The sequence below is a fragment of the Heloderma suspectum genome, chromosome 13 (assembly GCF_057233095.1).
Source record: "Heloderma suspectum isolate Gila_16-S chromosome 13, 16-S_ref, whole genome shotgun sequence".
NCBI lineage: Eukaryota > Metazoa > Chordata > Lepidosauria > Squamata > Helodermatidae > Heloderma > Heloderma suspectum.
Genome location: NC_139470.1, coordinates 33337591 through 33365073, shown reverse-complemented (window position 1 = coordinate 33365073; position 27483 = coordinate 33337591). Strand labels below are relative to the sequence as shown.

The following is a 27483-nucleotide window of genomic DNA, read 5'->3' as shown; positions in this document are numbered from 1 at the left end:
ATGGCTGTCCAGCCTCGTCTTGAACGCCTCCAGTGTGGGAGAGCCCACCGCCTCCCCAGGTCATTGGCTCCATTGTCGTATTGCTCTTACAGTCAGGAAGTTTTTCCTGATGTTCAGCCGGAATCTGGCTTCCTGTAACTTGAGCCCATTATTCCGTGTCCTGCACTCTGGGATGATAGAGAAGAGATCCTGGCCTTCTTCTCTGTGACAGCCTTTCAAGTACTTGAAGAGTGCTATCATATCTCCCCTCAGTCTGCTCTTCTCAAGGCTAAACATGCCCAGTTCTTTCAGTCTCTCTTCAGAGGGCTTTGTTTCCAGTCCCCTGATCATCTTTGTTGCCCTCCTCTGACCCCTCTCCAGCTTGTCTGCATCCTTCTTAAAGTGTGGTGCCCAGAACTGGACACAGTACTCCAGATGAGGCCTAACCAGTGCTGAGTAGAGGGGAACTAGTACTTCCCGGGATTTGGAAGCGATGCTTCTATGAATGCAGCCCAAAATAGAATTTGCCTTTTTTGCAGCCACATCACATTGTTGGCTCATATTCAGCTTGTGATCGACAACAATTCCAAGATCCTTCTCGCTTGTAGTGTGGTTGAGCCACGTATCCCCCATCTTGTAACTGTGCATTTGGTTTCTTCTTCCTAGGTGCAGAACTTGGCATTTCTCCCTATTAAATGTCACTCTGTTGTTTTCTGCCCAGCGCTCCAGTCTATCCAGATCACTTTGAATTTTGTTTCTATCTTCCAAAGTATTAGCTATCCCTCCCAATTTTGTGTCATCTGCAAATTTGATCAGCATTCCCTGCACCTCCTCCTCCAAGTCATTAATAAAAATGTTGGAGAGCACTGGGCCCAGGACCGAGCCCTGCGGTACCCCACTCCCCAGTTTGAGAAGGTCCCATTGAGAAGCACTCTTTGAGTCCGATTCTGTAGCCAACTGTGGATCCACCGGACCGTTGTTTCATCTCGCCCACTTTGAGCTAGTTTGCTCATCAGGAGATCATGGGGCACTTTGTCGAAAGCTTTGCTGAAGTCGAGGTATATGATGTCTACAGCATTCCCATGGTCTACAAGGGAGGTTACTTGATCAAAAAATGAGATCAGATTTGTCTGGCAGGACTTGTTTTTGACAAATCCATGTTGGCTTCGAGTAATCACGGCATTGTTGTCAAGGTGCTTCCAGATGGATTGCTTTATCATCTGCTCCAGAATTTTCCCAGGGATTGATGTCAGACTGACTGGTCTGTAGTTCCCAGGTTCCTCCTTTTTACCCTTTTTGAAGATAGGGACAACATTAGCGCTCCTCTAGTCATCTGGCACTTCCCCTGTCCTCCATAATTTCTCAAAGAGAATAGACAGCGGTTCTGAGAGTTCTTCTGCCAGTTCCTTTATGACTCTAGGATGCAGTTCATCTGGCCCTGGAGATTTGAACTCATTCAAAGTAATGAGGTGTTCCTTGACCATATGCCTGTTGATCTCAAGCTACAATCCTGCCCCTTCAGCCTGAACTTCGCCTTTGCCAGGGGGGTCATAGACCCTCTTTTGGGAGAAGACTGAGCCAAAGTAGGAATTGAGCACCTCTGCCTTTTCTTTGTCATCTGTTATCGTTTTGCCATCCTTATTTAATAGCTGAACCACCATTTCTTTCCTCTGCCTTTTACTATGCACGTAGCTGAAGATCCCCTTCATGGATCACTGTCCCCTTCACGGATCACTGCCTTGTTGTGGTGAAGGGGCTTGCGTAACTCAGTGAAGCCATAAGCTACGCCGTGCAGGGCCACCCAAGACGGACAGGTCATGGCGGAGAGTTCTGACAAAATGTGGTCCACTGGAGAAGGAAATGGTAACCCACTCCAGTATTCTTGCCAAGAAAACCCCATGGAACGTATCACAAGGCTAAAAGAGATGACGCCGGAAGATGAGCCCCTCAGGTCGGAAGGTGTCCAATATACTACTGGGGAAGAGCAGAGGGTATTTCCAAGTAGCGCCAGAAAGAGTGAAGCGGCTGGGCCAAAGCCGAAAGGACACTCAGCTGTGGATGTGTCTGGTGGTGAAAAGAAAATCCGATGCTGTAAAGAACAATATTGTTTAGGAACCTGGAATGTAAGATCAATGAATCAAGGTAAGCTGGAGGTGGTCAAACATGAGATGGCAAGATTGAACATCGACATCTTGGGAATCAGCGAACTAAAAAGGACAGGAATGGGCGAATTTAATTCAGGTGACCATCATATCTACTATTGTGGCCAAGAATCCCTTAGAAGAAATGGAGTAGCACTCATAGTCAACAAAAGGGTGGGAAAAGCAGTACTGGGGTACAATCTTAAAAGTGATAGAATGATCTCAGTACGAATCCAAGGCAAACCATTCAACATCACAGTAATTCAAGTCTATGCCCCAACCACTGATGCCGAAGAAGCTGAGGTTGATCGGTTCTATGAAGACCTACAACACCTTCTAGAACTAACACCAAAAAAAGATGTCCTCTTCATCATAGGGGATTGGAATGCTAAAGTAGGAAGTCAAGAAATCACCGGGATAACAGGCAGGCATGGCCTTGGTGTACAAAATGAAGCAGGACAAAAGCTAATAGAGTTTTGCCAAGAGAACACGCTGATCATAGCAAACACTCTTTTCCAACAGCACAAGAGACGATTCTACACATGGACATCACCAGATGGTCAATATCGAAGTCAGATTGATTATGTCCTTTGCAGCCAAAGATGGAGAAGCTCCATACAGTCAGTAAAAACAAGACCTGGAGCTGACTGTGGCTCAGATCATGAGCTGCTTCTTGCAAAATTTTGGCTGAAATTGAAAAATGTAGGGAAAACCACTAAACCATTCAGGTATGACCTAAATCATATCCCTTATGAATATACAGTGGAGGTGAGGAATAGATTTCAGGGATTAGACCTGATAGACAGAGTGCCTGAGGAACTATGGACGGAGGTCCGTAACACTGTTCAGGAGGCAGCAACGAAATCCATCCCAAAGAAAAAGAAATGCAAGAAAGCCAAGTGGCTGTCTGATGAGGCTTTACAAGTAGCTGAGGAAAGAAGGGAAGCAAAAACAAGGGAGAAAGGGGAAGATATATCCAACTGAATGCAGAGTTCCAGAGAATAGCAAGGAGAGACAAGAAGGCCTTCTTAAATGAACAATGCAAGGAAATTGAGGAAAACAACAGAATGGGAAAGACTAGAGATCTCTTCAAGAAAATCGGAGATCTCAAGGGAACGTTTTGTGCAAAGACGGGCATGATAAAGGACAAAGAAGGCAGGGACTTCCAGCTGAGCTATTTAAAATCCTAAAAGATGATGCTGTTAAAGTGCTGCATTCAATATGCCAACAAATTTGGAACACTCAACAATGGCCGCAAGACTGGAAAAGGTCAGTTTACATTCCAATTCCAAAGAAGGGCAACGCCAAAGAGTGTTCAAACTACCGCACAATTGCACTTCAGGCAGCTTCTTCGGCTGCACCTTCGTAGCCAGTCATCCACCCAGAGTATTTTTCATTCCCTTTCTATCCCTCTTCTAACTACTGGAAGGATGGATGAGAAAACTATCTGGGCCCCAAAGTTCTGGAGTTTCCTTCCCAAAGCTTCAAAGTCTGACGTGATCTCTTCGTAGCTCCGCTTGGCAGTATCATTTGTTCCCACATGGATGAGAAGAAAGGGATACCTGTCAGTGGGCTTTATGAGTGCAGGCAACCTTTCAGTCACGTCTCTAATCTGTCCTCCCGGGAGACAACATACCTGGCGAGTCCATGGGTCTTCGCGACATACTTGGGTCTCGATCCCACGCAGCAAGGAGTCTCCCACTACTACCACTCTTCTCTTCTTCTTGTTGTAGGCCTGGGTTTCATCGCCTCTGTTTGACTGACCTTTAGCCTCTTGCTCACTCTCATGCAGGTTCCCCTGTGATTCTTCCTCTGCAGGCTGTCCTCCAGTCTCATCCGCAAGTACCTGGAATCGGTTCCACAGCTCCACTGCTTCCACTGGTGCAGAGTGGCATCTAGTTCTTCTCCTGTCACCCTTTTCCAAGAGTATCCTCTACTCCATTTTTCTTCACCTCAGCATTTCCCACTTCTGCCTCATCTTGCTGTTGCTCTTCAAGCTTCTGGTCTTCCCTTTGCTGCTGTAGTTCCCTCAGCTTCTTCGGCCTCAGTGGTTGGGGCACAGACTTGAATTACTGTGATGTTGAATGGTTTGCCTTGGATTCGTACTGAGATCATTTTCTGTCATTATTTAGATTGTACCCCAGTACTGCTTTCCCACCCTTTTATTGACTATGAGTGCTACTCCATTTCTTCTAAGGGATTCTTGCCCACAGTAGTAGATATAATGGTCACCTGAACTGAATTTGCCCATGCTTGATTCATTGATCTTACATTCCAGGTTCCTAAACAATATTGTTCTTTACAGCATCAGATTTTCTTTTCACCACCAGACACATCCACAGCTGAGTGTCCTTTCGGCTTTGGCCCAGCCGCTTCAGTCTTTCTGGCACTACTTGGAAATACCCTCTGCTCTTCCCCAGTAGTATATTGGACACCTTCCGACCTGAGGGGCTCATCTTCTGGCATCATATCTTTTAGCCTTGTGATACGTTCCACGGGGTTTTCTTGGCAAGAATACTGGAGTGGGTTGCCATTTCCTTCTCCAGTGGACCACATTTTGTCAGAACTCTCTGCCATCACCTGTCCGTCTTGGGTGGCCCTGCACGGCATAGCTTATGGCTTCACTGAGTTACGCAAGCCCCTTCGCCACAACAAGGCAGTGATCCATGAAGGGGCTTGTAAGATTGGGGAGGGCTAATGGTCCAGGAGCACTGCTGGAAAATGCCTTAAGAGTCCAGGCAAAGTTGCCAAATATCTCTTTTATTAGGTAAATGGCCAACAATGACTAGGAAACAGATGGACACTGATCTGGAAGAGAAGAGTCAATTTGGCAAGGGAGCTGATTAGCTAAGGATGGTGTAATCAAGTGTTTGGGAAGGAAATAAAGAACAGACTGCAGTGCGGAGAGAGACACCGGCCACCTTTGCACGACCCGACAACCCACCCTATGAATAAGCTACACGGTGTGGGTTATTTTTGGAACAACCCACAGTGCGTGTGACAGATGATCAGGCTCACCAAGAGTTGTCCGCCCTCCCTCTCAGTCCTTCACCTGTCTTGTCTGCCCCCTCATCCCCCTCCTTGCTCTGATCACGACCCCTTTTCATTCCCCAGCTTTTAAAAATGTTTCTGGCACCAAATATTTGTGCAAATGGAGGTGTAGTTTTTTTCAGCCCCAGGAATTTCCGCAAATGTGTTTGTTTTTTAATTATTATTTTGTCTTTTTTTGCAGTTGCACAAGCGTGCACTTGCAGCTGCCTTGGCAATATCCTTGTATGCTTTGGCTGTCAAAGGGAATGAAGTGCAATACGAAACAGACAAGGAAATTGGCAAGATGGGATTGCGTATAGGCTACGTTGCGCTCCGTTTGACAGTGACAGGTCAGGAAAAGGGGACAAGATCTTGCTTCTGCGCAGCAAGGCGATCCCCGGGGTTTTGACGGTTGAACTGACACTTGCGGGTGCCCTGCTTCCACTCCACTCTTCCCCGACTCTTCAGCAAGTCCTTCTAAGGCACATCTAGAGTCCACACCCTTTTCGTGGCTCCCACTCGCAGTAACCACAGCAGTAACTGCTTTGAATTTGAGCAAAACGACCTTGCAAAAAACTGACCCGCATTCGTTTAAAAAATTACAAACACATTTGTGCAAATTTCTGGGGCCAAAAAAAAGGAGAAATATATATTACCGCCCTGTTTGCACAAACATTGGGGACTGATTTTTTTTCAAGGGGGGATGGCGAATGACTGACAGCCCCTCCGAAGTGCCATTTGGACATTAATGGAAGGGCCTCACTGGCCAACGAGGCTTGAGGTGGCTTGGGCGGGCACAGTCAGGAAGAGTGGCAGGGGGGTTGCCACTCTTGCGGAGCAGTTCTGTACCCAATCGCTGCAACCCACGATGGGTTGGCTCTGCCCAGGGATGTCACAAGCGTCCGTCCAGGGGGTGGAGTCTGATGGACTCCCCTCTTGTTCGCCCCCCCCCAGATTCAGCTCGCCAAGCCCCGCCCCCACCCGCCAAGCTGCCGGGACTTTCAGTCCTGCCCACAGCCAAGTCACAAGTGGCTATGTCCTGTTTTTCATAAATTAAATCTTGCGCACAATGGCCGGCAATTTCCAGCTGGCCATTGTGTGTGAGATTTAATTAAAAGAAAAAAAGTTGCAGGCACCCGGCTGGAGTGGGGAGGAACAATCCTTTCTCCCCCTCCCATCCCATCCCAGCTCCCATGAAGGCAGCAGCTTGATGGGAAGAGGGAGACAAGAGGGAAGCCCCTCTCGCCTTCCTCCTCCTGTCAAGCCATTGCCCCCGTGTAGCTGGCCTGGGATGGGGAGACAGGAACGACCCCCCCCCCATCCCAGCTACACTAGCCCTGGCCGCACTGAGGCCCCTCTTCCCCACACTCAGCCCTTGCCAGCTGGTGCCAGGAAGAAGGGCAACGTCGGCACCCCAGCGCTCCCACCCTGCCCTCCTCTAGAAAAGGCCAGGGCAAGAGAACTGGCAGCTGGCCATGCTGAGGACTCAGCAATCCAGCCCTTATGTGCATAAGTTAGGCCTCATCTGGAGTACTGTGTCCAGTTCTGGGCACCACACTTTAAGAAGGATGCAGACAAACTGGAGAGGGTTCAAAGGAGGACAACAAAGATGATCAGGGGACTGGAAACAAAGCCCTATGAAGAGAGACTGAAAGAACTGGGCATGTTTAGCCTTGAGAAGAGAAGACTGAGGGGAGATATGATAGCACTCTTCAAGTACTTGAAAGGTTGTCACAGAGAAGAAGGCCAGGATCTCTTCTTGATCATCCCAGAGTGCAGGACACGGAATAATGGGCTCAAGTTACAGGAAGCCAGATTCCGGCTGAACATCAGGAAAAACTTCCTGAGTGTCAGAGCAATACGACAATGGAACCAATTACCTGGGGAGGTGGTGGGCTCCTCCACACTGGAGGCCTTCAAGGCGAGGTTGGACAGCCATCTGTCAGGGATGCTCTGACTTGGATTCCTGCATTGAGCAGGGGGTTGGACTCGATGGCCTTGTAGGCCCCTTCCAACCCTACTATACTATTCTATGATTCTATAGGGCTTGACTGGAGTCCAGCACTCGCCAGGCTCCTGCGAACCACCAGCCGGCTTGTGTTTCAGCACGAGCAGGGGCGGACAGTGGGCCGGGATCCTGCGAGCAGGTCGCGGGAGGGACTCAGATGAGTTTGCACATCCCTAGCTCTGCTGGATTTGTATAACACTCCAATCCATTGCGGGTAAAACAACCCCTAGAACAAGCCATGGGTTGTCAGGGTGGGTTGTTGGCCAAAAATAAGCCACCCTGCATGAAGTGGTCCAGGTTCAGCTGACACGACAACCCATCATGGCTTGTTATCTACAAGGGGTTGTCATGTCATGCAAACACAGGCAGAGAGACATTTCACATGTCACGACAACCCACCATGTGTGAATTAACCCTCAGAGCACTCTGGTGAGTTCTGGCCACCATTTTGAATATGATGGCCAGCAGTTGCTGTGGTTTGTTTTGTCATGTGTACCCAGTTGGCAGGGGGTGTTTGAGGGTTAGACAACCCTCATATAACCCATGGCTTGTTTCAGTGTCATCTGAGGGTTGTCTAACCCTCAAACACGCCCCCTGCCACCTGGGTTCACATGACACAGCAAGCTGGGCAGATATATATTAATGCAAAAATGGTGCCTGTGGGCATCCGGCACACCAAGATAGTCTCTGTGGGTAAATTAAGCCATGGCAGACTGTTGTGTCATGCAAACCAGGACAGTGACAGAGAGACCAAAGATACCCAAAGAGCCAAGTGTGGGCTCTGTAAGCATCTAGGAATACAGGTGATCTCCATAGAGATCCAAGCAACCGGGGGCTGTGGGAAGAGTGCTTCCCTGGAGTGCTGTGCCTCCACCTATGCTCAATTGACCTGTATATTTGTAAATAAATACAAATATTACCAAATGCCATTAAGCCTCCAGTGACCTCCTTCCAAAGGAAACCAAAGCTGTGATCCCTTAGAACTTCTCATCACTCAGGGAAGTGGGAAACCAAAGCCACATTTTATTATGCTGATGACTGAATGATACCCTTTCAGAACACAAACTGACACATGGCAGCTGACAAACATATAAGTACAATAAAATCAAGATAAAATCCAGCAGAGAACAAACAAAATGTGCAGCACGATATGAAGCCATTTAAAATTGGACCCATAAAGTCAAAGTCCTGAAAAAGCCTCCTTATTAGAGGAGCCTTAACTCCTTTTGCCCAGCAGTTTCACTGAGGCTTGGTTCATCCCCTCCACCCTTACACCCCTCTGACGTTCTTTGCTTTGGCTGTTCCAGATCTACTTCTATGCCTTTGAAGTTTTCCGTACGGCCAGACTTGAGGAAGCCCTCATCCCTTACGTCACACTAGGGGTTGGCATCTGTGAATTTGCCTCTGTCGTCCTATGTGTAAGTCCAACCTAGCTGAGGCTTTAAGGGGGAATAATAGAAATGTGGGGCAGTCTGATGTCTCGGTTTGAAGGGCTGGCTCCTTCCGATGATGAACAGGATCATACGGAAAAGGAAAGGAGTAGAATCAAGCAGAAAAGAGCCACAGTGATGACTCATGGTGGCTACATGCCTGTGACCTGCTTTGATGTGTGAGGGTAGCAGGCAGGGGAGCTGGTCCTCTGAATGCTCTCTCAGACATGTGGCTCATTACGGCCTAGAACCTCTTTCAGGGATAGCCCACTTAGCAGGTGGCAAAGCATTTGTGCTGGGAAAAATTCCCCCCTCTCCAAGTCATCCTGTGCAAACACCACATGCTCAGCAGAATCGTCCCAGTGACCTTTTTGATGGGAATTTTGCTCTCGATGACAATGTTTTTCAACCAAACAGAGCGCCATCATCGACCGTGTCGGCCGGAGAATGCTACTGTGGGGAGGCTATGGGATGATGGCGTTGGCGATGGTGCTCCTCATCCTGACCCTCTCTCTTCAGGTGAGCAACGGCCTTCCTGTGCTGCTCTCCTAAACAGCCCTGGTTTCCAACTGCTTATACTCCTTTGTGAGTTGCTCTGTCCCACTCAGGGTAGGCAGCTTCCTTTTGGTTCACATCTCCCTGCATAGTGTTTTTATGAGGAGGCAGTGTGTGTGTGTGTGGGGGGGGGGGTCAAAGGTCCTGCAGTTTGAGAACCATTTGTCCCCCTGACTGAGACACAAAGGGCCTTGCTGTGGCAATTTGCAGAAATGAGGGACTCTGGAATCTTGTGTGCCTGGAAAGGTGGCACTGAAGGTGTGGCCCATGGCAACACTGAATTCTACACAATGGGCAAACACTTCCATGCCCCACAAGCAGTGGCAAAAAAAAAAGCAATGGCAATGGTGGGGGGAGATTGGTGGGCTAAACATATTTATGAAATGTCCCACTCTAGATTGCCATAACCTCATAGTGGGCTCTCCCCCACTGGAGGCACCAAGATGAGGCTGGACAGCCATCTGCCAGGGATGCTCTGACTTGGATTCCTGCCTTGAGCAGGGGGTTGGACTCAATGGCCTTGTAGGCCCCTTCCATCCCTACTGTTCTATGATTCTATGATTCTGTGATTTGGTCACTTGGTCCGAGATTTGAACCCTCAAGGTTGTTGGCTTTTTAACAAAAAGGTTATCAGGTAACCAGGTTTGGAAATGCCTCTGCTTGAGAGCTAATAGGAATAGACAATACTGGGCTAGATGGATCCATGGACCGTCTAGACCAGAGCACAACATTTGGAACTGTGTGATATTTGTGGTGGTTCTGTAGAACAGAAGTTTAGGTGAGTGCTTTAAATTGCAATTTCCATGCTTTTCAGTGCATGAGTGAATTTGTAAGTCCCTTTTCTTAAATGGGAGGGGATTTGATATTAGAGTATGTTCCTATGTATTATCTACACTGTTAAATCTCAGAAACACTCACTGCTATTGCCTTCATCTTCTTGACATGGTTGCCTAGGATTAACCTGCCTGGTGCCCCAAACCTGGGCTACGTCCTGGGAACTGATTTTAATAATTCACAGGAGCATCTGATGGAACTAGATTTTCTGATGGGTTCTGTGGCCACCGGACAAGTCGGGAATGCCATATCATGGTGGTGTCAAAATCAGCTGTAGCCGCCTTTACTACCCTTCTTTGGCAGAGAGGCAGGATATGAATAAGTTAAATGAATAAATGTTGCACAGTGGACCGTTTGGGGCCACCCATTTCAACTGAAATCCCTCTATGCATTGAGAGCAAGTCACAGCACAGTGAGGAAAACTGGCCATCTCAATCCAGTAATCACTGGAAGGATCCTGAGCGTGTCACAATTACTGCAATTATCTCTTCCCTTGTGCTTCCTTCCAGGATCCGTTCCCCTGGATTTCTTGCTGCAGCATCACCCTCATCTTCTTGTTCACTGTCTGCTATGGAATTGGCCCATGTGAGTAAATCGGGATAAGGCGGCGAGGGCTGGGCCAGGGAATGATTCAGCCACTGGCAGTGGCTTCTGGATGGAGTTTTGCTACAAGGACAGGGGAAGGGATGCACCAAATTGAACTTAAAACATAAAAACTGGGAATTTCCATATTATTATTGCTGTTGCTGTTGTTGTATTTATAGGCCACCCTACAACAGAGTTCTCAGGGCAGCTCAATAATTCAATAACAATTAAAAAACAACAACAACAAGGTAATAAAACAAGATAAAAATAATCACGGAGAGAGAAACAGCAAGTTTGTGCAGCCGCACGCAGCAGGCTGTCATCTCGCCTGACCCCACCCTGGAAGGCTGCCTCGCCTCCGCGTATCCCTGCGCTGAGGTTACCCAGGCAGATGCGGCATTTCCAAGCTGCTGAAATACCACTCGAGGTCACTCACTCTTGGAAGAATGTGGTGGGAAGATTCCGGTCAGAAATGGGAGGCCTTTATTTTCTGTTGTTGTGTCCTTTCCAGCTGGAGCCATCTTTTCTGTCATGATGGAGGTTTTCAGCCAGTCAGCCAGACCATCGGCGTTCGTCATTGCGGGGTCCATCAGCTGGGTGGGCCTCTTTGTGACTGGGATGGGCTTTCCATTTGTTGTGGTGAGTGCTCTTTCCACGTTGGTGGCCATTTTGCTGCCTGAAACAGAAATATGAAACATTCCAAATGTAAAAACTAGCAAGGAACATGCTGCCCTGAATGTGCAGAGTCCAGGGTTTTAGAGGAACATTTTATTTCAGGGCATTCACCACCATTGCAGAGGTCTGTATTTAATTTCACAGAAATGAGTGTTTTAAGCAGCATGTTTCAGAGTCTTTCCCCCTCCAACTAATTTCAGAGAACTAATTTTTAACACAGCATTTTAGACTCTTCCATCACCCCATTATACTTTAATCTCAGAAAAAGATTTATGTTTTAAAGGAATGTTAGATCCCCCTGCCATACTTCTCCCTCTCATCCCAAACTCTTTGCTCCCTTTTTTCCTATTAAATATCTGAAAAGTTCAGGAGTGGTTCAGGGTGGGCTATGTGTAGCTCAGAACACTAAGCTCAGAATACTCAACAACGTTGATAACAATATTTTAGGACTAAACCCTTGCAATGTTGTGTTATTTTTAATCTCATAATGCCCTAAACCCACCCGGAAGAGCAACTCCCAAGCAAGCCGAGCCAACCAAACTCACCCGTCACACATACCTACATGGGAGGGATACAGGGAACCACGCAACTTCCACAGAAACCATGTTCTGATACCTGTTCCGGGCAACAGGCCTCATTCATTCATTCATTCATTCACTCATTCATTTCTACACCACCGAATAGCCAAAGCTCTCTGGTATTCTGGAAAATGGCCCGGAACAGCAACTTCAAAGAGAGCCAAATCAACCAAACTCACCAGTTGCACATGACTAGCTGGGATAGATATAATAAGCTATAAAACGTCTACAGAAACCAAATTTCACTAGTCACTCCAGGCAATACTCTATATTCCAGAAAAATAGCCCAGAATGGCAACTTCCAAGTGAGCCAAAACAACCAAACTCACATAACTACATGGGAGAGATGCAATGAGCCACAAAACCTCCACAGAAATTACGGTCCAACACTGGAGAATTTTGTTGGTTTAGCTTGCTTGGAAGTTGCCATTTCAGGCCTTTTCTCTGGAATATGGACTGTTGCCCAGAATGGGTACTAACATGTGGTTTCTGTGGATGTTTTGTGGGTTATTGCATCCCTCCCATCCAGTCATGTGTGGCTGGTTAATTTGGTTGATTTGGCTCACTTGGAAGCTGCCATTCTGGGCCATTTTCCAGAATACAGATAATTGCCCGGAACAGCTACTGAAATGCGGTTGCTGTGGAAGTTTTGTGGCTCAGTGCATCACTCCCAACAAATTATGTGTGACTGGTGAATTTGGATGATTTGGTTCACTTGGAAGTTGCTGTTCCAAACCACTTTGTACAATATGGACTATTGCCCATAACGGTTATCGGAATGTAGTTTCTCCGGAGATTTGTGGCTCTTTGCATACCTCCCATGTAATTATGTGTGACCAGTGAATTTGGCTGGCTTGGCTTGCTTGGGAGTTGCCATTCCGGGCCATTCTGGTCTGTTCCAGATGGGTTCTGGGCATTATGTGGTCGATAATAATATTGCAAGAGTTTCAGTCCTAAAATATTGTTCTCAAGTGTCTCTAATACATGCCGTTGATTGAGGCATTTTAAAAGAAAAATAAAGGGGCTGTTCTGGCCCATTCCATTCTGACTTTTACACCTTCCCCACTTTTCATGTGGAAAAGGTGACAGAACTGATCCTTGCTCCCTTGCAAGTAATTTAATGTATTGGATTTATTCTTAAAAGCATATATACCCCAACTCTTGCCCTTAGAAGGGCTCCCAAGGTAGCAAACAAATGCAGTTAATAGTAAGAACACAGCGCATTGAAAGCCGACTTATTAAAGCATAACCACCAGCACAACATTTTGCGAGAGAGGCCTCAAAACTGGCCGTGGGGGGTGTCCCAGGTGGTGCTTGCAGGCACTCAAGGCTCAAGCAGGAGCTGTGTAAAATGAGGGTCATTGCTGAGCAAGCGCCTCGCTCGCCCTCTCTGGGTCCCTCCTGCTCCGTCTCCGCCCTGTTACTGCCAAGTCTTCCTGACGGCTGTTCTCTCCAGCCTTCCCTCTTGCTGGTCCGTGTCTCTGAGTTATTCTTCCTGTCTGCTCCCCAATCTTCTACTCAGTTCCACATACATTGATATATCTTCCCTTTTACAACTTTAACAATGAATCTGTCTGTCTGTCTGTCTGTTTACAATTAGCTTTACAGTTTCAAAGACCCCATATGCCCCCTTGAGTTTAAACATAAACTTGGGGGCAGGGGGTCTTTGTACCAGTCGACCTGCCCAAGGCTTAATCTGATTTGCTAGAGCAGAAGTCATTCTTTCTGGGTGATAATTGGCATCTTGGCCATCCGAACAGGGCTGAGGTGAGCATGAACTGGTCAGTTTCTCATTCCCTTGAGGTCTCTCCAGTTTGAGGGCTCAGTACTGGAGTGGCATCTTCTGGCTCCCGGAGTTGCCTCTCTTCATCCTGACCTGCTGGTTCTGAATCTGCTACTGGTCAGCAACTGCTCTGCAAACACCTTCGATCCCGTCTCAAGACCTGGCCCTCTAGGGTCACCACTTTGAGGGCGCACGTGCTCACCTGACTTTGCATCTCCACCGTCCTCCACTCCTATTCTGTTGCTCTGTTGCCTTTACCCAAACTTCCTCACCTTCTGATTTGTTGTAGTAATGGGTCTGCCTTAATATCGGTTCAGTTTGTCTGCTGTGGCCCTCTGGCTGCAGCAAGCTGCCCCACATACGTAGCAGAGTCTTTCTTCCTCGACCCACCAGCCCCTGTGCCGGCCTCGCATCCACCCCTCGTGAGGGTGTGTTACAGTGGTCCAGGGTGGCTAGATTTGGGCTCTCCTCACACCTGGCATTTTATCCCACTGCAAACCTTTCCTTTCAATTCCTGATCCTTCCCGGGATTTAGATCAGCCCTGTACACAGGCATCTCTCATAGCGCTTCCCTCTGCTATATTTCTTTTCACGGCTGGGCGGAGCTGCATGGAAAAATCAGGACAGAAGGGGGCTGCTGGCCCCTCCCCCCCCGCTGATTCCTGTAACATGATTGATGCTCCACCCATCCCTCCTGCCTACAGTCCTTCCTGCATCCCCTCCTTCCTTATCTGTGTCAGCAGTGGCTGCTCTCCCCCCTTATTCTGTTTTCCCATCAACTAGCTTGTTCCACCCCCCATGCACTGTTGTTGCTTCCCCCCCTTATTCGGGCCACCCAACAACCCTGTAAGGTGTGCTAGGAGAAGAGATAGTGGCTGCCTCCCCCCTTGCACTGTTGTTGCCCTTTCCCCTTATTCTGGCTTCCCAACGACCCTGCAATGTGGGCTACGAGAAGAGATAGTGGCTGGCTAGGTGGGAGGGAGTACTATGGAAAACCACCTCAGCATTGTTGCCTTATCTAAAACAACTCCACACACAAAAAAGAAACCATTATAAATGACCATTCCAAGCTCTGCGTGATGAATTTATTCAGGGGAGGAGAAAAGGCACCTTTAATACCCATTGAAATCCTAACTCAAGCCTTTCTCCTGTGTGGCTGAGAAGGGAGACTCCCTCATCCACCCTGGGAGGAAAAAAGCCCATCAATCTGGTGAGCAAAAGGAGAAGAAGCAGTCAGTGAAGTCAATGGGAGGGGAAGTTCCAAGTACATGCACTGAAGGGGATGGGAGACCTTAAGACTGAAACTCTAAGTAGACTTACAATGCACACCTATGCATGCCTACTCAGAAGCAAGCCACACAGATTTCAGTGGCACTTACCTCAGGAAAGGAAAGCCTTACAGCCAATGAGTTTACTCAGAAGTAAGTATTACTGTGCTCAGGGGGGTCTTGGAGAAGCATTTGGGATGGTTAAGGACTTTACAGTTCAAGTACCTGTAGTGGAATGGGAGACAGGCAGAAACGGTCACTGGAAGTGTGGTCAGTGACCTGCCCCCCCCCCAATTTGTTGACATGACAATGTTATTTTCAACACCGCCCAGCAACACCCCCTAGCACAGCCCACACAAAGCAGGACAAAGTGCTAAAGGGGAAATACACAGGGGGGAAATGGCGATTTCAATCGCAAGCACAGAAAATGCCAGATTTTCCCCATTCTCAGATAACACAGAAAGAGGGAGGGGAGGTTGTGAGATAGCAGCAGGAGAGCGGCCGCATCATCTAAAGCTCCCACAAAACCCAGTGATTCAAGAAGAACGATCCTGCTAAAAAACCAAGGTGTGAAGAGAGCCATGGATCAGCCCTGGCTTTCCTTGCTTTGGTCAAAATTCTCTTAGCTATTCTGACAGCTGATCCAGCTCTCCCATTGTTCTGGGCAGGTGAGGATGTCTGCTGATCAAATTCCCACTGGGTCATAGAATCATAGAATAGTAGGGTTGGAAGGGGTCTACAAGGCCATCGAGTCCAACCCCTGGCTCAATGCAGGAATCCAGGTCAGAGCATCCCTGACAGATGGCTGTCCAGCCTCGTCTCGAATGCCTCCAGTGTGGGAGAGCCCACCGCCTCCCCAGGTAATTGGTTCCATTGTCGTGTTGCTCTAACAGGCAGGACGTTTTTCCTGATGTTCAGCTGGAATCTGGCTTCCTGTCACTTGAGCCCATTCTTCCGTGTCCTGCACTCTGGGATGATCGAGAAGAGATCCTGGCCTTCCTCTCTGTGACAACCTTTCAAGGAGTTGAAGAGCACTATCCTATCTCCCCTCAGTCTTCTCTTCTCAAGGCTAAACATGCCCAGTTCTTTCAGTCTCCCTTCATAGGGCTTTGTTTCCAGTCCCCTGATCATCTTTGTTGCCCTCCTCTGAACCCTCTCCAGCTTGCCTGCACCTTCTTAAAGTGGGGCGCCCAGAACTGGACACAGTACTCCAGATGAGGCTGTGTTGTCCCAGCCGTAGGCTTCGAACTCCTAGGTCAGAAGTGCCAAGATAGTGATAAATCAGACTCAAGGGTTTACTTACAAGGAGTACTTTATTGGCTAACTTACAGCACACAGGCGTACCCAATGGTTGGATCAGACAGCTCCTCTGAACCATTGGTGCGCCTGTGTACTGTAATTTACCCAATAAAGTACTCCTTGTAAGTAAACCTTTGAGTCTGATTTATCACTATCTTGGCACTTCTGACCTAAGAGTTCAATGCCCACTGCAGGGGCGACACAGAGGCCTACCCAGTGCTGAGTAGAGGGGAACTAGTACTTCCCGGGATTTGGAAGCTATGCTTCTATGAATGCAGCCCAAAACAGCATTTGCCTTTTTGCAACCACATCCCATTGTTGGCTCATATTCCGCTTGTGATCGACAACAATTCCAAGATCCTTCTCGCTTGTAGTGTTGTTGAGCCACGTATCCTCCATCTTGTAACTGTGCAGGTCTGGAATGCTCTGAATTCTTCTGACTCAAATTGTGGCCCATTATCCAAGAATACAGTGTCTGCTATTCCATAGCAGACAAAATAGCTCTTTTGTTTCCTTATCGGGCAGAGGGTCTATCTCCCAAAAGCTGGAGCAGTAGTCTACCGTCATGCAATAGTCTTTTTCTTGCCATGTCAACAAATCTATTCCCACTTTTTCCCAGAGTTGGCTTGGTTTCAAGTGGCTTATGATCCAACCGGACATGCGCTGTCTGGCCCAATGTGAGTTGGCGGAAGCACTCCATTCCAAACTGGCCCCTGTGTGAACAGAATGCTGGACGAGATGGACCCTTGGTCTGATCCAGGAGGGCTCTTCTTAGGTTCTTATGTTCTGAAGCAGTGCAGCCAACCATTCTTCTTCAATCCGTGCATCCCCTCTTTCAGTTTCTGAAAGTGCTCTACTGGCGAATGCAACTGGCTGCTGTTTCTGTAGCAAGGCAGCTCCTTGCCCTGTCTCAGGTGCATCGTAACGCGAGCGGCTCACCTTGACTGCGACATCCCAGTTCAGTGCTCTTGGCTATTGTGTCCTTACTCTTTTCAAATGCCTGCTGATGACTTTCTGGCCATGCCCACCCCTCCTCCTTGTGTGCAGGTGTTGGAGTGGCTCACGTTGGTCTATGAGTCTTTTGCAAAACTTTGCCAGGTAGTTTGCCATTCCCAAAGATCTTTGGAGTCCCCTCACATCCATTGGCCTGGGCATCTTCTGAATTGCTTCCACCTTTCCAGAGTCCACTTTTAGACCATCTGCTGTCAACAGATGGCTAATACAAGGCGCGTTCTTCAGTTGTAACCTGACTTCATCTGTGTTGAAATTATGTTACTTTCTCTGCGCTGCTCCAAAAAAACTCTCAACTTTTTTGTCACGGTCTCTCCCTTTCAGGATCTGCTTCTCCAACAATTAGGTTGTCATTGGCGATGATTTTCGGGCCTGGAATATTCTCTAACTCCTGAAAAAGTCTGCGCTGGAACACTTCTGGGGTGGGGCTAATGCCCATTGGCATGTGTAGCCAACGATATCTGCCAAAAGGAGTTGTGAAAGTGGTCAGATAGCTTGACTCCATGTCTAGGTCAAATGTGCCACAATCCATTTTTTACATCAAACACAGAGAAAACCTTAGCTTGGGATAAGTCACGTACCACATCATTGATAGTTGGTAGTGCGTAATAGCTGTGTTTTAGTGCTCTGTTCAGAGGTTTGGGATCAATACAAATGCACAACTTATACGATAACCAGGCTGCTGATCCATGGTGTACTAATATCTACTGGAGCAATTATACCTTTGGCTTGTAGGCAAGCCAGTTCCTGCTTTAATGGTTCTGCCAGTGCTATAGGTACCCTTCTTTGGGGGATCCTCACTGGTTCTACACATTTATCTCCCGTTTCAGCTTCCTTCTCACCCGTCTTCTCCATAAGGTAGCACAGCAGTTTTACCGTTCAATTTTCTTCCTCTCCTTCCAAAGCAAGATCTAGATACAGTTCAAATTCTTCTGTCCAGCACTTTCATGTCTGGGCTAGATTAGCTGCAGTGAAATCTAACAGTGCTGGGCATCCCAGGCCTTGCCCTATGGTGTAAAAAGTTCTTGCTGCTGTTTTTTCTTGTGCGCTGCTTTAGCTGGGTTCTACTTCTAAACCAGTGCCGCCATGTTACAAGTGGTACTTGTAACCACTTAAGAATCAGTCAGGAGTTATATAAAATACATTTATCTATTTAACAAGTGTGCATCTAATTCTTCCCTCTCCGCTGCTCCCTTTCGGTACTGTTAATGCTGAGACACTTCCTGGTAGCTGTTCTCTCTAGTCTTCCCTCTTGCTGGTCTGTGTCTCTGAGTTATTCTTCCTGTCTGCTGCCCCAAATCTCCTACCTACTTCCACATCCATTGATACAGAGGGGCTCCAGGTAAACCTGGCAAAAAAAGAAAAGTTTTCACTGTTTGCCAAAAAGCCAAAACAGAAGGGGCCAAATGAATTTCCTTAGGAAGGGTGTTTCACAGTCCAGGTGCCATGACTGAGAAGGCCCTGTCCCACATCTAAGCCAACTGGACCCCCAACTAGGGTTGCCAGGTCCGGAACATCCCAGACCCTGAGATTTCAGGGCCCAAACCTAAGACCTAGGAACTGCCCCTGGTGATGTCACAGGGGGGTCACCGGAGGTGGACCCAAGGGCACCTATTTTGCTATACACAAGCCTTTTACTACACAGTTCAACCCACTGTGCCCCTCCCCAGACATTTCCAGGGACTACAAAAGCAAGCAAGCTCCCAGACAGTGAGCGACCAGAGTGAGCGGACAGGGACAGCAAACAGGAGTTGGCAGGGGAGGTCAAGGGGGAGGCCCCTAACATTTTTTTTCTTTTTTAACTAACTTTTTTCCATTTATTTGTCTTGTAGCACACACTTTCACACAAGTGGGACTCTGCTTTTAACCTCTAGTGGGTAGAGGAGCAGGCACAGGCTAGTCTAGAACAATCACAAAGCTAGACACAAAAAGGGAAAAGAGACAATGGAAGGACAGGACTCTCCAGTGGTGGTGACCTGCAAGGTGCGTGCAATGTTTGTTTTCTTGCCTGAGAACAACATGGCCTACACCTGCAACAAGTGCAAGTTGATCACGCTGCTGGAAGAAAAAGTAAGTGGACTGCAGTGGCGACTGTCGACCCTCCGGGGAATAAGAGAACATGAAGAGTTCTTGGACAGAATGGGGGAACTACAGCAGCAAAGGGAAGACCAGAAGCTTGAAGAGCAATAGCAAGATGAGGCAGAAGTGGGAAATGCTGAGGTGAAGAAAAATGGAGTAGAGGATACTCCTTGGAAAAGCGTGACAGTTAGGAGAAGAAGAACTAGACGCCACTCTGCACCAGTGGAAGCAGTGGAGCTGTGGAACCGATTCCAGGTACTTGCGGATGAGACTGGAGGACAGCCTGCAGAGGAAGAATCACAGGGGAACCTGCATGAGAGTGAGCAAAAGGCTGAAGGTCAGTCAAACAGAGGCGATGAAACCCAGGCCTACAAGAAGAAGAAGAGAAGAGTGGTAGTAGTGGGAGACTCCTGGCTGCGTGGGATCGAGACCCAAGTATGTCGTGAAGACCCGTGGACTCCCCAGGTGTGTTGTCTCCTGGGAGGACGGATTAGAGATGTGACTGAAAGGTTGCCTGCACTCATAAAGCCCACTGGCAGGTATCCCTTTCTTCTCATCAATGTGGGAACAAATGATGCCGCCAAGCGGAGCTACAAAGAGATCATGTCAGACTTTGAAGCTTTGGGAAGGAAACTCCAGAACTTTGGGGCCCAGATAGTTTTCTCATCCACCCTTCCAGTAGTTAGAAGAGGGATAGAAAGGGAACATAAAATACTCTGGGTGAACGACTGGCTACGAAGGTGGTGCCGACGAGAGAGATTTGGATTCTGGGACGACGGGCTACACTTCCTGGAAGATGGGCTGTTGGCAAGGGACGGGTTGCACCTCACAAAGGATGGGAAGAATGTGTTTGGCCACAACCTGAAGAACTTCATCAGGAGGGCTTTAAACTGAATCCTACGGGGAAGGGAGATGTAAAGTTGGGGTAACAATGGACGTAGGGTCATGCACCACAACGGAGAGAACAGCTCTGATAGCGCCCAATAATAGTCTTCAGACACATGTAGGAAGAAAGCCAGACTATGAAGCACATGGTCTTCAATGTCAATATACTAATGCCCAGACTATGGGAAACAAACAGAACGAACTTGAACTCTTAATACAGGAAATTATGACTTGATAGGTGTAACTGAGACTTGGTGGGATGACTCTCATGACTGGAATACAGCAATTGAAGGATATAACGTGTTCCAAAAGAACAGGAGGAACAGAAAGGGAGGTGGGGTTGCACTGTATGTGAAAAATACATATCTCTGCACAGAAATACAGGAGGATGAGCTTGGTAGCCCCATCGAGAGCATCTGGATCAAAATAAATGGAGCAAAGAATAAAAAGAACCTGATGGTCGGAGTCTACTACCAGCCACCCAATCAAGGAGAAGATGAGGATGAAACTTTTGAAACGCAAATAGCCAATGTTTTAAGGAAGCATGATGCAGTAGGAATGGGGGACTTCAATTTCCCCGATATTTGTTGGGAGACAAATTCTGCAAAACATGGCCCCTCCAAGAAATTCCTAACTATGTGGCAGATAACTTCCTCCTACAGAAAGTAGAGGACGGAACTAGAGGATCGGCTACCCTTGACTTGATCCTAACCAACAGAGATGACTTAGTGGATAAAGTAGCAGGTACAGGAACTCGGGGGGAAAGCGGCCATGTTGCACTTGAGTTCTTGGTTCTAAGGGAAGCAAAAGCCAAGGGTAGTCAAACGCGTACCCTGGATTTTAGGAAAGCTGATTTTAATAAACTCAGAACAATGATCAGTAAGGTCCCATGGCAAGCGACGCTAACAAGAAAAGGAATCCAAGATGGGTGGGAGCTTTTAAAAAAGGAAATTCTCAAGGCACAATTACAAATAATTCCAACAAGAAAAAAGGTGGAAGACAACAGAAGAAGCCAATGTGGCTTCACAAAAAGTTTAGGGATGACCTGAAAACAAAAAAGGACACATACAGGAAGTGGAAAGAAGGCCGAGCAACAAGGGAAGAGTACAGGCAGGTAGCACAGAATTGCAGGGATGCATCAGGAAGGCTAAAGCTGAGAACGAGCTGAGGTTAGCGAGGGATGCTGAAAGAAACAAAAAGGCTTTCTTCAGCTACGTGCACAGGAAAAGGCAGAGGAAAGGAATGGTGGTTCAGCTATTAAATAAGGATGGCAAAACGATAACAGATGACAAAGAAAAGGCAGAGGTGCTCAATTCCTACTTTGGCTTAGTCTTCTCACAAAAGAGGGTCTATGAGCCCCCTGGCAAAGGCAAAGTACAGGCTGAAGGAGCAGGATTGCAGCTTGAGATCGATAGGCTCTAGGATGAGGAACACCTCATGACTTTGAATGAGTTCAAATCTCCAGGGACAGATGAACTGCATCCTAGAGTAATAATGGAACTGGCAGAAGAACTCTCAGAACCGCTGTCTATTCTCTTTGAGAAATCATGGAGGACGGGGGAAGTGCCAGATGACTGGAGGAGGGCTAATGTTGTCCCTATCTTCAAAAAGGGCAAAAAGGAGGAACCTGGGAACTACAGACCAGTCAGTCTGACATCAATCCCTGGGAAAATTCTGGAGCAGATGATAAAGCAATCCATCTGGAAGCACCTTGAAAACAATGCAGTGATTCCTCAAAGCCAACATGGATTTGTCAAAAACAAGTCCTGCCAGACAAATCTGATCTCATTTTTTGATCAAGTAACCTCCCTTGTGAACCGTGGGAATGCTGTAGACAAAATATCCCTCGACTTCAGCAAAGCTTTTGACAAAGTGCCCCATGATCTCCTGATGAGCAAACTAGCTCAAAGTGGGCGAGATGAAACAACGATCCGGTGGATCCACAGTTGGCTACAGAATCGGACTCAAAGAGTGCTTCTCAATGGGACCTTCTCAAACTGGGGAGAGGTAACAAGCGGGGTACCGCAGGGCTCAGTCCTGGGCCCAGTGCTCTTCAACATTTTTATTAATGACTTGGAGGAGGAGGTGCAGGGAATGCTGATCAAATTTGCAGATGACACAAAATTGGGTGGGATAGCTAATACTTTGAAAGACAGAAACAAAATTCAAACTGATCTGGATAGACTGGAGCACTGGGCAGAAAACAACAGAATGACATTTAATAGGGAGAAATGCCAAGTTCTGCACCTAGGAAGAAGAAACCAAATGCACAGTTACAAGATGGGGGATACGTGGCTCAACCACACTACAAGCGAGAAGGATCTTGGAATTGTTGTCGATCACAAGCTGAATATGAGCCAACAATGGGATGTGGCTGCAAAAAAGGCAAATGCTATTTTGGGCTGCATTAATAGAGGCATAGCTTCCAAATCCCAGGAAGTACTAGTTCCCCTCTACTCAGCACTGGTTAGGCCTCATCTGGAGTACTGTGTCCAGTTCTGGGCACCACACTTGAAGAAGGATGCAGACAAACTGGAGAGGATTCAGAGGAGGGCAACAAAGATGATCAGGGGACTGGAAACAAAGCCCTATGAAGAGAGACTGAAAGAACGGGGCATGTTTAGCCTTGAGAAGAGCAGACTGAGGGGAGATATGATAGCACTCTTCAAGTACTTGAAAGGCTGTCACAGAGAAGAAGGCCAGGATCTCTTCTCTATCATCCCAGAGTGCAGGACACGGAATAATGGGCTCAAGTGACAGGAAGCCAGGTTCCGGATGAACATCAGGAAAAACTTCCTGACTGTTACAGCAATACGACAATGGAACCAATGACCGGGGGGGGGGGCTCTCCCGCACTGGAGGCGTTCAAGACGAGGCTGGACAGCCATCTGTCAGGGATGCTCTGACTTGAATTCCTGCATTGAGCAGGGGGTTGGACTCGATGGCCTTGTAGGCCCCTTCCAACCCTACTATTCTATGATTCTCCAGAATAACAACACAGAGAAAGCAATTTGTGGCACAGCCCATTTATTGAAAGCAATAGGGGGCTGGGGAGAGGAAGAAGCCTATTTCACACACAGGCAACCTGAGGCAGCAGGCAAAGTCAATGACTGCAAGAGAGAGAGAGAAAATTTGGGTTACATAATCACAGCATACTAACTTCACAGAACCAAAAGAAAGTAGGCTTTTTTAAAGTGGCTTTAAAATCAAGCCACCCCAGTTTATTCAGAGTATGTCACAACACAGGGAAAGGCATCTGTAGACAAGCCCACTTCTCCAAGATTTAAATTAAAGGGAGATGGGAGACCAGGAAACCCCACAGGCAAACTGAGGCAGCAGGCAATTAAGAGTCAATAACCGCTGAGAGTGAGTAAAGTGTGGCCCAGCAAACATTAAACAGGAGGAATTTAGCCAGGAATATGTGTCACCTTGCACCACCAAAAGGAAAGAAAGGATTTTTAAAACCACATATTCACAATGTGACTCAGATGTCACAACAAAATGTATACAAAATGTATACAGCAAAACAAAATGGATTCCAAGCCCAAATTTCTAAACAATTCAACCCACCAACCCACCAACTCCTGCAAATGTATCCAGAGTAACAACACAGAAAAAGCAATTTCTAGCAGAGCTGGCTTCTCCAACACTGAAAGCAAAGGGGGAGAGGGGGAAAAAACAATTTCTCACACATGTACACATGCTTACATGGGAGTAAGTCCCACAGAATTCAGTGAGACTTACTTCTAAGTAGACCTACATAGGATTGCTGCATTTATCCCATCATGTAAAAGCACTTGGCACACACAAGCAAATAATGCCAATGTGTATTCTATCACAATAATAACAACTACTACTACTAGTAGTATTACAACAGCGGTGTCTCAAAACGATCTTTGGAGAGTTGCCTTCCTGGGCCTCCTCCCAGCCATGTTCTCTCTCGTCATGTCTCCGCCCTTCTTCCTCCCACTCTTGCCTTTTTTCTCTTTTCCTTACTTTCGCCACTTTCCCCCTCTTTTCTTTCCCCTTTCTCTCTCTCTTTCCTTCCCGCCGTGTCCCATGACAATACCTGCCAGGCCAGCCCAGCAATCCCGGGAGGCCCTCCCCACCGCCGAAACTGGGCTGGCGAGAGGAGGGTGTGCGCTGTGGATGCTGTCCGAGAGAAGTGGTGGAGCCGCCACCACGGCATCTCGCCTTGTGCAGTCCTCCCTCTGTTCCCCTCCATCGCATAAGCCGCCGCCTCCTATGTGTGTGGCGGGGGGGACTTCCGCAGCCGGCAGAGTTGTCACCCAGAGGTTTCCACCACTCCCATCCCACCCGGAGACTCAGGGCGAGGACCTGGCAAGCCTCCCTCCAACAGTCATGGGACACGGATGAAGCAGAGCCTCCAGTGATAACCAGGAGGGCCAAAGTGGATGTTTGCTTCAGGAGGCGGGGGGGGCATAACCCCTGTTTGTCTGGGTGATCTTTCATGTGTTCGCAATCTAGAGCAAGATCTAGACCTCAGAGTGAACTGAGGTTAAAATAACCTCGTGTTATCTGCCTGCGCAGAAAAAACATAGTGAAATTGTTGATTCGTGATTACCACAACCAAGAAATCTCTGAAACAGCCTACTCCTGATACCTCTCCAGAGCAGACCAAAGCATACATGTTCCAGTGGGTCCCTCTTAGATGTCAGTGCAGAGAAGCTCATGGGTTTTCTCCATTTTTTCTCTCTAGGAGGCCCTGAGTCACTTCTGCTTCCTCATCTTTTTGGCTGTGCTCACTGGGATGGGAATTTTCATCTATATCTTCCTTCCAGAGACAAAGGGGAGGTCAGTCATAGACATAACGGAAGAACTCAACAGGATACGTTTGGGGAAGAAGCTCGTATTAACTGCTTTGAAAAAGAATTCTTCCATGGACCACAGTTTTTCTACCAAGTTATGATCAGCAGAGGCAAAAATAAGGTCACTAGGGCTGGGATGAAAGCGACCTTTCAGGCTCAGCTAGGCATGAAATGTGCCTTTGCATCTAAGATGTGGGGTTTGCTTCCAATGCAAACTGCATCAATGGTGTGGGGAGGTAATCATTAATGGGATCAGAGCAGACATGGAAAGGAATTTAATTACTTCCTCCTCTGCAATAGCACCAATGGTGTATTCCCCCCCCCCCAAGCAAATACTAGATTCAGAAAAGAGATTTCCCTCAGGACCAAAGCAGATGAAGAAATAATTATATTCCCTCTCTGTGCCTGCTCTTATCCCATTATCATCCAGCTGGTACAATTTGCCTTGCAGAAAACCTGCATGTTAGATACAAAGACACATTTAAGCATGTAGTCAGATCTAGTTTGGCCCTTATTTGAGGAGTCCATGTCTTGAAAGGGTGCGCATATCCTCCTTGTAGCAGTTTTTTATGCTCCTTTCATAGCCTCAGGCGTTTGTCCGCTACAAGTCAAATTCCTTATGAAGTTAAATTCCTTATGAAGAGAGTGAAGTAGTTCTTTTTGCAATATAAATGGCAATGATTTAGAAGAGACAGAGACTGGGTTTGCACAACACGCTAATCCACATTCAGTGGTTGAGTGTGGGTTGTTTGTTGAACCGTGGATTTGCTTGTTGTTTGAACCCAGGACATTTTCTGCAGGGTAGCTTGTTAACCATGCACTGTGGCTTATTTTTCTCAAATAAGCCACTGTGAGAACCCATGGTTTGTTGTTGAGTTGTTCAGGGTGGTTAACAAGCCACACTGCATAGTTAACAAGCCACCCTGTGGAAAATGTCCTAGGTTCAGACAACACGCTAACCCAGAGTTCAGCAACAACCCACATTCAGCTGTTGTGTGAACAGCCCCAGTAGCTTTTCATGCTTGCTGGGGATAGTTTGTCCTGAAGGCAACATAGCAGAAAAATAAACATGGAAGGATTGTGGTGGGGATGAGTAGGGAAACCGGGGGGAGGGGGAGCCTAGGGATGGACAAATTTGTCCATTTTGCTCAGTTTCTCGTTTTCCAAAATGGACATTCATTTTGACCTATTTTCACATCAATTGCCAATTCAGGGTACAGGGGAGCCTGCTCAAAAACTAGTACACCTTTTCACATGTGTTTTGGAAAGAGATTTTCTCCTAATATAATGCATTTTAGGGAGTAATCCTATGGCCGCTAGTCAGTGGCGAGATGGCCATAGGATACATCGGTTCCCTGAGAACCAACCTTCCCCCCACCCCACCCCGTGCTGCCTTGCAGGCAGCTTGGAACGGCTCCACACTCGGTGCTCGGAAGAGGAGTGTGGAGCGGTGAAAACGGGGCAGAAATGCTGGTACAACACATCCAACATGTAGTCTGGCAGCCGCTTCCCCCGCTCCGCCTTCCTGTGGAGAAATCGGCTGTCTGGCCACAAACGCAGGGCGGCTAAAGCACAGAGGGAACGATCCCCTCTGCGCTTCTCCTGCCCTGCATTGGATAGGCAGTTGCCTCCAAGTTCAGAGGCAGCCAGCTATCCCGGTAGGATTGCTCCCTCCGTGTATTTTCCCCATATACATATTTTGTGCACACATTTTCTTAATATATGTATTGTGTACACATTTTTGAGTTGTTTGAATTGCATCACAAAGTTTTGAAAAATGTGGATTTCAGTGCATAAATGTGCCAATTCATGTATATGTTCAGGAGGTGCAAATTGAGGAAGTTTGTATACAAATATGGGCCAAACAAACTTCTCATCCAACCCTATGTGTAACCAGAAAAGGCACTGGACATAGAAGACCTCCCTAGGGATATTATTATTATTAAATTGTAAAACACCTAGAGAAATTTATTTTATGAGGTGTTTAATCAGTTAAATAAATAAAGGTCTTCCAGATGACTGAGCTTGCTTCTTAACCATGAGAATCTGAGCCTTGCTGTTCTGGCCTTCAAATGAATGCTAGCAAGGAAAACTAGGATATGTGCTGAATGCTGTAATGTATTTCACAGTGTAGTTGGGCCATGGGATAAGCTAGCTGGGGGGCCCATATCTTCCCACTGGAGACCTATTTGAGCCTCAGGGTTGTTGAAGACAGAGGAGTCATCCTGAATCCCAGTCTGCCAGATTCTTGTTCAGCCACTTCTTCTGAGGAAGGAGGTGGCTGCTGCTGGTAAGTCTTCCAAGAATGACAACCTTTTGAGCATTCAAGCTTTAATCAACATGCTGTATGAAAAGTCAAAGACTTTTATGGAGTGTGCAAACTCCAAAAATGGGCTCCTGCTAACCATCAAGAATAAAGAAGCACCCCACATACTATTCTACGCTGTGCTGTCTTTTTAGGGTTGCCCAGTTCCTTTTTTTCCAGTCCTGAAAACCACTCAAGATTCACTTTTT

General features: G+C 47.4%; 1 protein-coding gene across 1 annotated transcript in view; it reads left to right on the top strand.

Moving 5' to 3' along the window:
* The window catches only part of LOC146336360 (solute carrier family 2, facilitated glucose transporter member 11-like), a 47255-nt gene extending 20271 nt beyond the window's left edge, over nucleotides 1-26984 (top strand). The window contains exons 7-11 of the mRNA XM_084820001.1: nucleotides 8466-8576; nucleotides 9006-9107; nucleotides 10487-10562; nucleotides 11074-11201; nucleotides 24861-26984. Coding sequence (XP_084676127.1) covers nucleotides 8466-8576; nucleotides 9006-9107; nucleotides 10487-10562; nucleotides 11074-11201; nucleotides 24861-25070 — 627 coding nt within the window. The 3' untranslated portion in view covers nucleotides 25071-26984. The remainder of the gene's footprint in view (nucleotides 1-8465; nucleotides 8577-9005; nucleotides 9108-10486; nucleotides 10563-11073; nucleotides 11202-24860) is intronic.
* The last annotated feature ends 499 nt before the right edge of the window (nucleotides 26985-27483 follow it).